This window comes from Propithecus coquereli, unplaced genomic scaffold (assembly GCF_000956105.1).
Source record: "Propithecus coquereli isolate 6110/MARCELLA unplaced genomic scaffold, Pcoq_1.0 Scaffold52, whole genome shotgun sequence".
NCBI classification, from domain to species: Eukaryota; Metazoa; Chordata; class Mammalia; order Primates; family Indriidae; genus Propithecus; species Propithecus coquereli.
In genome coordinates this window covers 550,292-562,432 of record NW_012151063.1, presented here as the reverse complement: position 1 = coordinate 562,432, position 12,141 = coordinate 550,292, and the positions used below count along the sequence as shown (strand labels likewise).

Genomic DNA, 12,141 nt, shown 5'->3' with positions numbered 1-12,141 from the left:
GAATGAGTATTTGTGTGCATATGTGCATACAAATGAGTATGTGCATGTATTTATGCATGAGAGTGTGTGCATCTGTGTGCATGTGGGTGCATATTTGTGCATGTGAGCGTGTGTGTGCTTGTGTATGTGTGCATGTGAGGATGCACACGATTATGTGTACATGTATGAGTGTGTGCACATTGCAGGCATGTGTGTGCATTGGTGTGCTTGCATGCATGTAAGTGCATGTTCATGGGCATGTGTGTATGAATGTATATGCATTTGGGCATTGCTTGAACATGTGCATGTGTGTGTGTGTCTATGAGTATGTATGTGCACGTGAATGAGTTTTCTGCAGAAAACGATCCTCAAATAGAATTTCATCACGTTCTCTCTGTGTCCCTGGCAGTAGCTACATTTTTGGCACAGTGCCGTGTCTTGGAAACCCCAGGCTGGTTTCAGCACACTGCAGGCAGGGCCTTCCCTCTACAACAGCCTTGCCTGTGTTCCAGCTGGATGTCATGTCACGCGAACTGTTACGCAGACAAGAGGATTTTTCAAAACTTGGTGGCTATAGAAGCCCCCAGACACTGCCCCCAGGGGCCCACAAGGAGGGAAGAAGGCTCTACAGACAGGGGTGACTCGGTCCACCCAAAGGGACAATGTAGAAAGCCCAAGAAGGGCCATAGCCTGCCCCCGGAGGGCAGAGTGGCTCTCCAACTGGAGGTGACTTCTCCATGGGCAAGACAGAGGTGGGGTGTTTGGGGCAGAACCCCTGAATCCTCAGAGTGGACAGCGGCAGACTTACGAAACAAACTGTTGACCCAGACATTTTACCTGTAGTCCTGCAATTACACACTCTGAGGGGCGCGCAGGAAGGTCTAGGGTTGGATGCATCGAGCAGATTTCCCAAAAGTGTATCACAAGAGATAAACTCCTAGAACGTCTTTATGGCGACCGTCAGAAGTTACGAGGGAATCCCATTGGTTCCTGCATTACCGAACTCTAGCCCCGAGGGGCCCGTGTTCCCACAATTTCTCAGTTCCCAGAGCACCCACTATTTCCATCAGGGAGAACACGCCCCGGGGGTCAGCTCTCATTGCTGAAAAGCCGAGTGTGTTGTGTTCCGACGTTGTCACCTTCTGCTGGAGTAAAATCCCCAGTCTTTGAAAAGCTCTTTATGCATTTCAGGCTCCTCTTTGAACCGTATGTTCCTGCTAAGCATGCGGCCACAGCCCATGAATGCCCGGCTCCTCCCTTGCATAACCGCCTCGTGGAGGTGAAACTGAGAACGTTCTATGATGTCGCGACGTTTCATCTCATTGCTAAATATTGTTTGTCCAACACAGAAGCAGAGCAATCACTCATCTGCCGCAAATCGATTAATACGCATTTCGGTTTGATAAAGAGTAAGGTGAATTACACACGCTCGTCAGGGATTTCGAGACGCGTCTGCCTGGTGTGATGTATTAACCCACTATTCAGATGCAGCCCATTTGGGCATGTTGTCAGCACCTGTTAAAAAAGAAACGCAACAACCAGGGAGGTAAAGCTAGATGGGGCATTGCCCGCGCCTGCTTTCCGCAGGTTCCTCCACGCAGCCATGAGCGTGCTCTGCCCCGCCTGGCACTGTCTGTGTGAGCACCGGGGATTGTGTCTCCTCTGCTCTGAACGTGGACTCATCCTAGTCTTTGTGCCTTCTTCCCACAGACCCCCGACGAAGGAGCCTGGACTTCTGTGTATGCAGCAGTCACCCCAGAGCTGGAAGGAGTTGGCGGCCGCTACCTGTACAACGAGAAGGAGACCACGTCCCTCAAGGTCACCTACAACCAAAAGTTGCAGCAACAGCTGTGGGCCACCAGCTGTCAGATGGCCGGTGTTCTCAACGTGACCCATGACACTGCCTTGAGCTAGCTGCTGCCTCTGGAACTCATGGGGAGGACCACGGTGTCTGCATTCTGCACGCCCATCTGCACTCGGGCTCTGTCCTGCAGCCTTGAGTTGGCCGCTTGAACTTCTGCAAGAACTGAAGGAGCAAAGGCAACATTGGGGTGATGTTCCTCAGCCATAATCCTTGTGCTCCCAAGGTGCCAAACTGTCACAGCTGCCATAAATAATTAAATCTTTCCCACCTAATTGTGCGGTTTTCCTTGCTTGGCACAGAGGGGTCGTGTAGGACTGGGGACATAAGTTCCAGGAGAGGTGACCTCTTTGCAGGGGCTGCAACATCCTGCCGGGGACCCGGTGGTTGATGGGGTCCCCTGTTTTGTTTTGTTCTTGCAGTAACTCATTCTTCCAGAGGCCCACCTAGGAGTCACAGGTCCCAGACACAGGGAGAGGTGAGCCTTGCCTCAGCATGTAGGGTCAGTTTTGTGTGTCCAATCCCAACATCGGTAGACCTTGCTCAAGAGTGGCCCAGTCAGTGGGTAGCTACATGGTGCTGTCAGATCAGAGATACTCACACCATTACCCAGCTATACAGGGGATTCTGTAGGGCAAGGGATGAGGGTAGTGCCCGGACAGAGGTCATCATGGGATTATCTAGGACAGGGACAAGGGTAGTGCCTGGACAGTGGTCACCATGGAATTATCTAGGACAGGGATGAGGGTGGTGCCTGGACAGAGGTCACCGTGGGAGTATCTAGGACGGGGACCAGGGCAGGACCTAGACATTGGTTACTGTGGGAGTCTCTAGGACAGGGACCAGGGAAGTGCCTGTACAGAGGTCACCGTGGGATTATCTAGGACAGGGACAAGGGTAGTGCCTAGATAGTGGTCACCATGGGATTATCTAGGACAGGGATGAGGGCAGCACCTGGACAGTGGTCACCATGGACAGAGGACAACTCTATTGGCCTGGTTGCCTAGTCACCAGGCAACATCCACAGGTGGCCTCTGTCTTAGGCTCTGCCACATTCCAGTCACTTTCTGTGATCACTTGCTATCTCTTTTCCTGGTGACATCTTCAGGGGCTGGATTATTTGTCAGTGCATGACCCTGAAATAAGTATCATCATCATATTCAATTTAAAATGCTGCCCTCTCAGTTGACGTGGAAACAGGCTAATAGGACCTTCTTTGCCGGACATTTTCTCCTGACACCCCTGCACCTGCAGGTGCAGCTACCTTGCCCGCCAGGAGCACGAAGCCTGTTCTCCATCCCTGGAATTGGGTGAAGGATGTGGCCATCCTTTGGGGTTCATCCATCAACTCTATAATGGAAAGTTGGCAGCCCCAGGGAGATACGTCCACCTCCAAACCTTCAGAATGTGTGAATGTGATGTTATTTGGACAAAGAGTTTTTGCAGATGTAATTGAGGATTTTGAGATGAGGAGATCACTATGGATCATGCAGGTGGGCCCAAGGTAACCACAGGGGTTCCGATCAGAGACAGGCAAAAGGAGACTTGATGGTGGAAGACAAGATGTGTTCACAGAGGCAGAGATTGAAGTGATGTGGCCACAAGCGAAGCAATGCCTGGAGCTACAAGATCCTGCAAGAGGCAAGAAGGACATTCCAGTGTGGCCTTCAGAGGAATCTCAGCCATGGTGACATCTTGATTTTAGTCTTCCGCTCTCCAGAACTTGGGGAGAAGAAATATCTATTGTTTTAAGCCGTCAACAAATTGACAGTAACTTGTTATGGCGGCCATAGGACACTCATACTGCTTCTGAAAACCTCACATGGTCACTGGGCACTTTCTGAGGCTCACCCTTAGTCACTCACCAGTCAGGCAAGGATGGCTCAATCCCTTCTCTGACAACAGGTGTTAGATTCTCAAATTCCCACCCGGGGAGACAAGTTACTGGAAATGCTTTTGAAAGAATGCCACGTGTCTCCTGCCAAACTGATGTGAGAGAACAGGGACCATTGGTCAACTTACTGTCCCTTCCCTCAAGTAAAAAAATCCCACCAAAGAACCCAAATCCACGTCAGTTCTTGGCACAGCCATGCTGTGAAATCACAGCCGGTAACGGTTCTTGGGTGTGGTTCACATTGATCTCCGAATCAAATACTTTTTACACTACTGCTTGGTTTTTCTGAAGTGGGCGTGGTGGCCCTCATAAGCAAGTTAATCATCAGCCACCTACTCTTCAGTCTACTTTTGCGTATGTCTGAAAATTTCTATGCTCAAAAACTAAAATAATAAATGTTTGGTCTTTAAAAAAAATAGAATCAGCCATGCCTCTGGCATGGAGAATTATCTAATGGCCACTTAATAAGACATGAAGAAATGTCGCTGTTCAGGGTTTTAATACTTGAGAAAACTGGGCGTGGATTCTCTTTTAGTTCTGCGCCTTGGAGGCATGGTGCTTTTCTCAGCCAAAGTGCTGAACTCCAGACTAAATTGCATCTTAAAGATACTGAAGGTATTTTCTGGTATCTAATATCTGCTTCTTCAGCACTGGCACAATTGCTGCCCAGTCCCCATGTCTGGAGGAGGTTCTTCTGTCCATGAGAGAGTTGGCATCGTGGACACGTCATTCCTTTGGCAGCACTAGAGAAGATAGAATGTTCCCTTAAGTTTTCCAGGTAGAGCCTTGAATGACAGGACACTGTCGTCATGGCACTGTCCCAGATGACGTGGAGCTGCCCCATGGGACACATGGCCCGTCATACGGGAGATGCCCTGCTATGACCTCTCCAAGTCAACAGTGCTTACTCGCCAGGTGGCCCGTGGCAACCACACCTCTTCATTTTCACATCCAATGTTTATTAACATCATCCTCTTCATTTCCTCCTCTTGGTAACCTGGAAAGCAGAGAGTCCATTTCTGTCCCTTGTTGCTTTTCTTTGCTTCAGAAGAAAGAGAGTAGAAAATAGTCTAGAGGGGTTATGTTCCAAGATGTTATGTTAGACTCTCAAAAACACTATTTACTCATCCATCCATTCACTCACTCATTCACTTATTCATGTATTCTAAAAGAGTATGGAATAACTATATCCCAGGGATTGTTTTAGTTCCGTTACGTAGTTGGATAGATATGTGATAGATAAATAGATGATGGACGGATGGATAAGATAGATGAAGAGAGATATTGATAGATATAGCTAGTAGGTATATAGATAATAGATTAGATAGATGATAGGTATTGAAATAAAAGGTGGATAGATGATGATGGATAGACATTTATGATAGACAGATGATTGATAGATGATAGGTAGATAGAAGACGGATGGGTAGATGGATACTTTAGGGATCAGTAAACCTTTTATGTCAGGGACCAGTTAATAAATATTTTCGTATTTACAGGCTATAGGTCTCTGTTGAAACTACTCAGTTCTGCCATGATAGCTCAGAAGCAGCTACAGAGAGAGCATAACCAAGCAGCTTCGGCTGTGTTCCAATAAAACTTTATTTACAAAAACAGGAGGTCACCAGATTTGGCTCATGGACCATACTTTGTTTGAACCCTCAGTTTAATGCCCTGCACTGTGTGTATATTGTAAGTCCCACAGGGATGGGGAATTTACCCACAGAAAGAGTCAGCATCTCATCCAGCTTGGAGTTCCTAGTAGGACTTAGGTTGGAACCTAAAATGTGTTTGTCACCACATACTGTGATTTTGCTTTAGGGATAATCAGCATGCTTGGATTTCTGTTTCTTTATAGATAACCAAGAATTCTGGGTCATGGATCCACTAGACGAGGGACCCTCCTTGGCACAAAAGAATGAGTGACTGGACTTTGTTCCTTCTGATATTCATTTGAGGAGCTCACCTCCTTGTCCGTGTCCTGCTGGGCTGGGCAGAGCTGAGACCTCAACATACTGGACTGTTTGTATGGAGAGAACGAGCTGGAGCCTTTGCCATGGAAACACACAGACTCTGTGCAGGATGTCTGCTTAGATAATCGATATCCCATGACACTTCCCAAGAAAGCCACAGGCTGAACAATGAGACTAACAGGCTGTCGGAACAGGGTCGAGGAAGGAGAGCCTGCCAGCGGTTACAGGGAATGATAGAACTTGAGGATCAGATATTGCTGAACCCCACATCCCAGCTGGACTCAGTGCTGTGGGGGGAGGTGAAGCCCAATGGCACGAACCCACAAGAAGGTTTATGGATCTATAGCGGCCCCTACGTCACATTGGCTACACACCCCTCAGGCTCAGGTGTCTGTGTGAAAATTGGGCAGATGGTTCCTGCTTACTCAAACAGCTCACTGTAGGTTATGTATTTATGGGTTTCCCTGGGCTGCTGTAACAAGTTACCCCAAACCAGGGCACTTACAACAATGGGAATGTATCCTCCCCCAGTCCTGGAGTCCAGAAAGCTGAGATGAAGGTGTCTCATGGCTGCTGTCTCTCCGCAGGCTCCAGGGGAGGCTCCTTCCTGCCTCTTCCAGCTCCTGGGGTCTCCAGGCATCCCTGGGCTTATGGCCGCGTCACTCCAGTCTCTGCCTCTGTCTCCACATGGCTTCTCCTCTGTGTCTGTGTCTCCTCTGCTGTCTCCTAGAAGGACACTTGTCATTGCATTTAGAGCCCAGTTGGATAATCCTCATTTCAAGATCTTTCACTTAATTACGTCTGCAAAGACTTGTTCTGCAGTTAAGGTCCCATTCACAGATACCATGGATTAGGACTTGGTGATATCTTTTGGGAACTCACTATCCAATCTACTCTACACTACACGAACCAGATAGCATGGGGCTGCAGAAAACACCCCTGCCATTTCTGAGGACCCAGAAAGCCATGGAGGTCATAGCTTCAGTTATACATACCCAGGGTTTCACAGGTGTGCCACCTGTGCAGTCACACAGGGCCTCCTGCAATGAAGGCTGCCATATTGGTTTAATGCTCTGCTTCCGCCATCTTTAAATTGTTAATTATGCTTAAACAAGGAGCTCACATTTTCATTTTGCACCGGGGCTGGATGTTCTGTAGCCATCTCTGCTTACACCTATTCTCTCCTCAAGGAAGGGGAGCAAGTCTGCAGCTAGACACCTCCATTCGCAGCAAAGCCTCTGCAAAACCATCTATGAAGATGTCCCCAAAGGTCCAGTAAGGCTAGAGGCTTATAGCTGCTTACTTGGTGAACCTCCGAAATTGATGGGTGCTTGGTCCACTCCCAACAGAATTCTGGAGTTAATTCTTCTGGACATCAGCATTTATTTAGAGTTTTCCAAGCCATCCTCTTGTGCAGCCAAGTTTAAGATCCCTTGAGCTGGGCAAAGGCCAAGTGCAGCTTCCAGCTTTGGGTGTGTGGCAGCACCTCTGACCCTTCCATACAGGATCATCTCAAACATCTAGAACTGCACAGAGGTTTTTTTAAGCCCTGGAGCCCAAACAAGTGTGTTTCTGAACTGGAATGACCTCCTGTGTTAAACCAAGATCGAGGCATGCCCTCATTGGAACATTTCTGAGCAGCCAGGACTATGTGTCAAATAGCAGAATCTTGAATTCTAGGAAGATCTCAACCTTGGACCATTTGCACATCACCAGAGAGCCTGCTCTGCAGCTTGAAGTCATTGCACACAAGTACCAGCTTCTCTTGTCATGATCACAAAGGGAGCTCAAAGTAAGATTCTTGATGGAGTAGCAAGGCATCTCCTGGCCCAAGCTCCATGTCTTTATTGCTGAGTAAACAAGGACACTGGCAAGTGGCAGATGCCACAGTCCCGAGGCTGAGGAGATGGACTCCTAGAGCAGTTAGAGTTTTGTACGACTCTGGCCTCTGGGTGTTCCTCTGTGTGACACGACAATGCTTATGTTGCTGTTCCTCCGTGGGAAACAGAGAACGTGATTCTGGAGAAGTTAGCATGGGCTCCTTGACACCCGATTGTACGATTTCTTGGAGACAGGGGACTCTTCCCAGCAACCAGAGAATAACGTGGATTTCTGGGTGAGTAGAGCTGAATGCATGGCGTGGCAGAGATCTGGGGGTCTGGGCTTTAAGCTTGAAGCTGACATTATGAGAGCCATCAGGGCTTAGTACACACCAGGGTGGATGTGTTTATTTCCCTTGGCAAACCATGATTCAGTAGTTGGACCTGTGATGCGTGTGTTTCCCAGTGAAGGGAAATGGATGAGACCACTTCATTCATTCATTTATCCATCCATCCATCCATCCATCCATCCACCCACCCATCCATCTATCTATCCATCCATCTATCCATATATCTATCCATCCAACCATCCATCCACCCATCCATCCATCCACCCATCCATCCATCCGTCTATCCATCCATCCATTTTCCAGCAAATAAGTGTTAAGTATTACTACTCAGCCAGGTTCTGAACCAAACACTGGGACCCAAAGTTGAATGGGACAGAGCTCCTGCCCTAAAGGAACTGGAGGTATGGTAGGCTAAGAAAGGGGCCCCAAAGATAGCAGATCCTAATCCCTGGAACATGGGAATGTTGCTTCATGTGGTAACAGGGACTTTTGGCAGGAAAGTGTGAGCTCAACAAAGGCTGGCCAATGTGGGACACATCCCAGTCTACATGTGTGTCTAGGTGTCGCCTCGAGGGGGTCTTTATCATGAGCATGTGGGTGAGCATTTCTCATCTTGGCTGTTAGAAATGCAGCCCTATGTGGGGGCTGCATTTTTCAAAGACAAGACAAGTTGGGAGCCTGGATTGGGGGAGTCTGGATGGATCTCTGGGTCACAGAGAGGGTGCCATGCTGTTGCCCCATTTGGGCTGGGTCTAGTGCAGTATCTCATCTTGCATTGGGTGTTGTAGCTGAGCCGTTTGGGTCTCTCTCTTTCTGATCCCGGTACATCCGATGATGATACTAACACGCGTTCTGTGCATGCTCAGGTTTGCGGGGAGGATAACAAGGCTGATGTATTCTGTTTGAGCACTTCTCAGAACTAAATAGACGCCACCCATGGTTTGGTGTTCAGGCTCTCATTAGTTTTGCTATTCTAGAATAAAACTCCATTGGGATTGTATTTCCTGCCATTTTGGATACCGGTATCCCAGGAATTGGGGAGGACATTTGTACATAGTAAAAACCTTCAGAACTCTGGCCTCTGAGGTTCTCTTTGACAAGGCACCATCTTGGGGTCAGCAGTAGACATTTTGCTAATCTCCATGTTTATTGCTTATTTATCATTTTTAGTGATATATATTTCTTCTCTTTTTTGTCAGTCTTTTGCCTTCATCCTGGGATGTGTTGTCTCATGTTCTGATTTGATACATTCCTTTTTTAATTTTTTAAAAATTTTTCGTTCTTATTATCATTTTAGTTTTCTCATCTCTAGTTGTAGCATTCAATGACAGATCAATTCTCTTCTGATCACTAATCACGTGGGCTGCATTTTATAGACTGGAAATGCAGTTATCATTTTCATTTTTCCTCTTTAACCAATAGATTATACTTAAAAGTGTATTTGAACATGACCAAATGTATAGAATTAAAAAGCGTTATTTTGTTTTGTTATTAATGTACCTGTATGGAGCTGGAACCATCCCCACTCCTAGGAAAGGGATTATAGGAGGGAAGGTATCTTGTGAAACACCCAGTGACAGGGACACGTTTGGCCCTTTTCCGATCATGGCTTCTCAACAACACTTCCGGGTGGTTCAGGGGCTCCGGGCCAGTGCAAGAGAGAGACGTGGTGGGTTGTGGACCACATGTACCTGCAGGCTCCCAGGGGAAATGCACTCCCTCCCTCGGCCCGCAAAGCATGCACATCTGTGGGCATGCACATCATCACACGTGCACGCGATGGATGCCATGTGTCCACCACGGACAAAACATTTTAAAGGGATGACATAAAAATAAATGTAAATAGCACTTCCAATATTCGATTCCTAATTCTGTGGGCGATTGTGCACGCTCTGTCTGGAGTGACACATTTTTCACCTAGACATGTTTTTTTGAATTAAAAAAAATTAATGATGGCAAAATTTGCATCATCATTGTGCAACTGTTGCTGGCGTCCGTTTCCAGAACTTTCATTTTATTTTGCAAAACTGAAACTCTGTCCCCATTAAACAGTAACGCCCCAGCCCCTGCAGCCACCGTTCTTCTACCCTTGGCCTCCGTGAATTTGTCTACTCTGGCTGCCTCCTGGAAGTGCAGTCATGCAGAATTTGTCCTTTCACGACTGGCTGATTTCACTTAGTGTGATGCCCTCCAGATTTATGCATGTTGTAGCAAGTGTCAGCATCTCCTGCCTTTGGTTGGATAATATTCCATGGCGTAGATTATTTAGAACATTCCATCCCCCCAGAGAACTCCTTCATGCCGTCCGTTGGCAGTCGGACGTTCTCCTCATCCCTAACCCTTGGCAACCACTGGTCTGTTTTCCATCCTTATAGTTTTCTTGTCCACAAAGTCATATCAATGGTGTCTCATGGGGTGTTGCTCTTTGAAACCGGCATCTTTCATGTAGCAACATGCATTTGACGTGTGGCCAAGTTTTCTTGTGAAACAACGGCCCCTTCCTTTTGCTAACTTCCCCGTTCCTAGAGGTGGGAAGATATTCATTTTGCAAAGCTGATGTGCCCCTGGGTGCTTAGCGGCGGTGCACGTGGCGTTCCATCCCCAAACAGCACATCGAGGGGCTGGCTCCCCTTCCCTTCTCTGTTGCTTTTCCGTTATTTCCCGTCTACGACTGCTCACTAGAGTTTCTGCACGTCTGGTTTTGAGGATGGAGGAGACATGTCAGAGCATCTATCCACAGACCCAGCCCCTGCAAGACCATTCCCAGGGGGGTTGTTGACGGTGTTTCCGTGGAGAGACCACATCGACCTCTTCATACCCCCATCATTTCTCTTCTAGAACCTGGTGGGACCCGGGCTGCCCAAAGGATTATTGATAAAAATTATGCAGACTGCGGAAATGAGGCAGAAGGATCCCATATCCCCTCTCAACACCTTCCCTGTGCCCCATCTAACACGTGACCCTCAGTGATGGCAACCTTGTGTAACTTACAAGGTTATGTCGATTATAGGTTATTGATTTGGGCTCCGACTCCACAAAGCTCTCTGTGCACTTGTATAACTTATCAATTATAGGTTGTCGATTAAGGCTCCGACTCCATAAAGCTCTGTGTACTTGCATAATTTAGCTATCGATTATAGATTATTGATTGGGGCTCTGACTCCACAAAGCTCTCTGTGCACTTGGATAACTTAACTATGGATCATAGATTATCGATTAGAGCTCTGACTCCATAAAGCTCTCCGAGCACTTGCATAACTTAACTACCAATTATAGAATATTGATTAGGGCTCTGACTCCACAAAGCTCTCTGTGCACTTGTATAACTTAGCTGTCGATTATAGATTATCAATTAGGGCTCCAACGCCATAAAGCTCTCTGTGCACTTGCAGAAGATGGCTGTGTTGCAAATGATTTCTCTTTGGGAGAACAGTCAACCCAAGTTTATGGTGTTTATTGCCCTGAGAGACACTCAGCTGCTTGGCTGCTGACTTTTCAATCTTAATGCAGCCTCTGAGTGTGTAGTGACTGACCCAGCCTCCCCCGCCTCTGTGGAACCAGTTTAAACACTGTGCAGGTCCCCTCACTCATGAGTCCAACAAATCCCTGAAACAGGCTCACTGCATGATTATAGGACAGTCATGCTTTGAAGTTTTTGAAAATTAGACTTGGACAGCAGGAGCCACAGGGCAGCTGGACATCGGGCCAAAGTCTACCAAGCACTTCCCACTCTCCAAATATCTTTCCCTTCCCTGGCGGGCTGAGTGGCGGTCTCCCAAAGATGCCCACGTCCTAACCTCCAAAGCTGGGAACATGTGAATTTACAGGGAAAAGGGGCTCTGCAGATGGGGTTTGGTTAAGGATCTGCAGGTGGATGTAAGAGGAAGACAGGAAGGGGGCTCCGATGGAAGACAGAGTGATGAGAAAAGCTACTGAGCTATATTGACATATATTAAAGAGACTTAAAGATGCTGGTTTGGAGGCGGAGGAAGGATCCAGGAACCAAGGAATTTAAAAAACGCATTCTCTAGAGCTGTGGTCCCCCACTGTCGGGGCTGGAACTGTTAGGAACCAGGCTGGACAGCAGGAAGTGAGCAGCCAGTGAGCAAGAGAAGCTTCACCTGTATTTACAGCTGCTCCCCATCACTCACATCACCGCCTGAGCTCTGCCTCCTGTCAGATCAGCATTGGCGTTAGATTCTCACAGGAGCGTGAACCCTGCTGTACACTGCACACGCGAGGGATCTAGGTTGCGGCTCCTTAT

General features: G+C 47.7%; 1 protein-coding gene across 1 annotated transcript in view; it reads left to right on the top strand.

Annotated features, from left to right (window-relative positions):
* Nucleotides 1-2,081, top strand: part of DHRSX (dehydrogenase/reductase (SDR family) X-linked) — a 181,829-nt gene extending 179,748 nt beyond the window's left edge. The window contains exon 8 of the mRNA XM_012656795.1: nucleotides 1,690-2,081. Coding sequence (XP_012512249.1) covers nucleotides 1,690-1,893 — 204 coding nt within the window. The 3' untranslated portion in view covers nucleotides 1,894-2,081. The remainder of the gene's footprint in view (nucleotides 1-1,689) is intronic.
* Nucleotides 2,082-12,141: the final 10,060 nt, after the last annotated feature.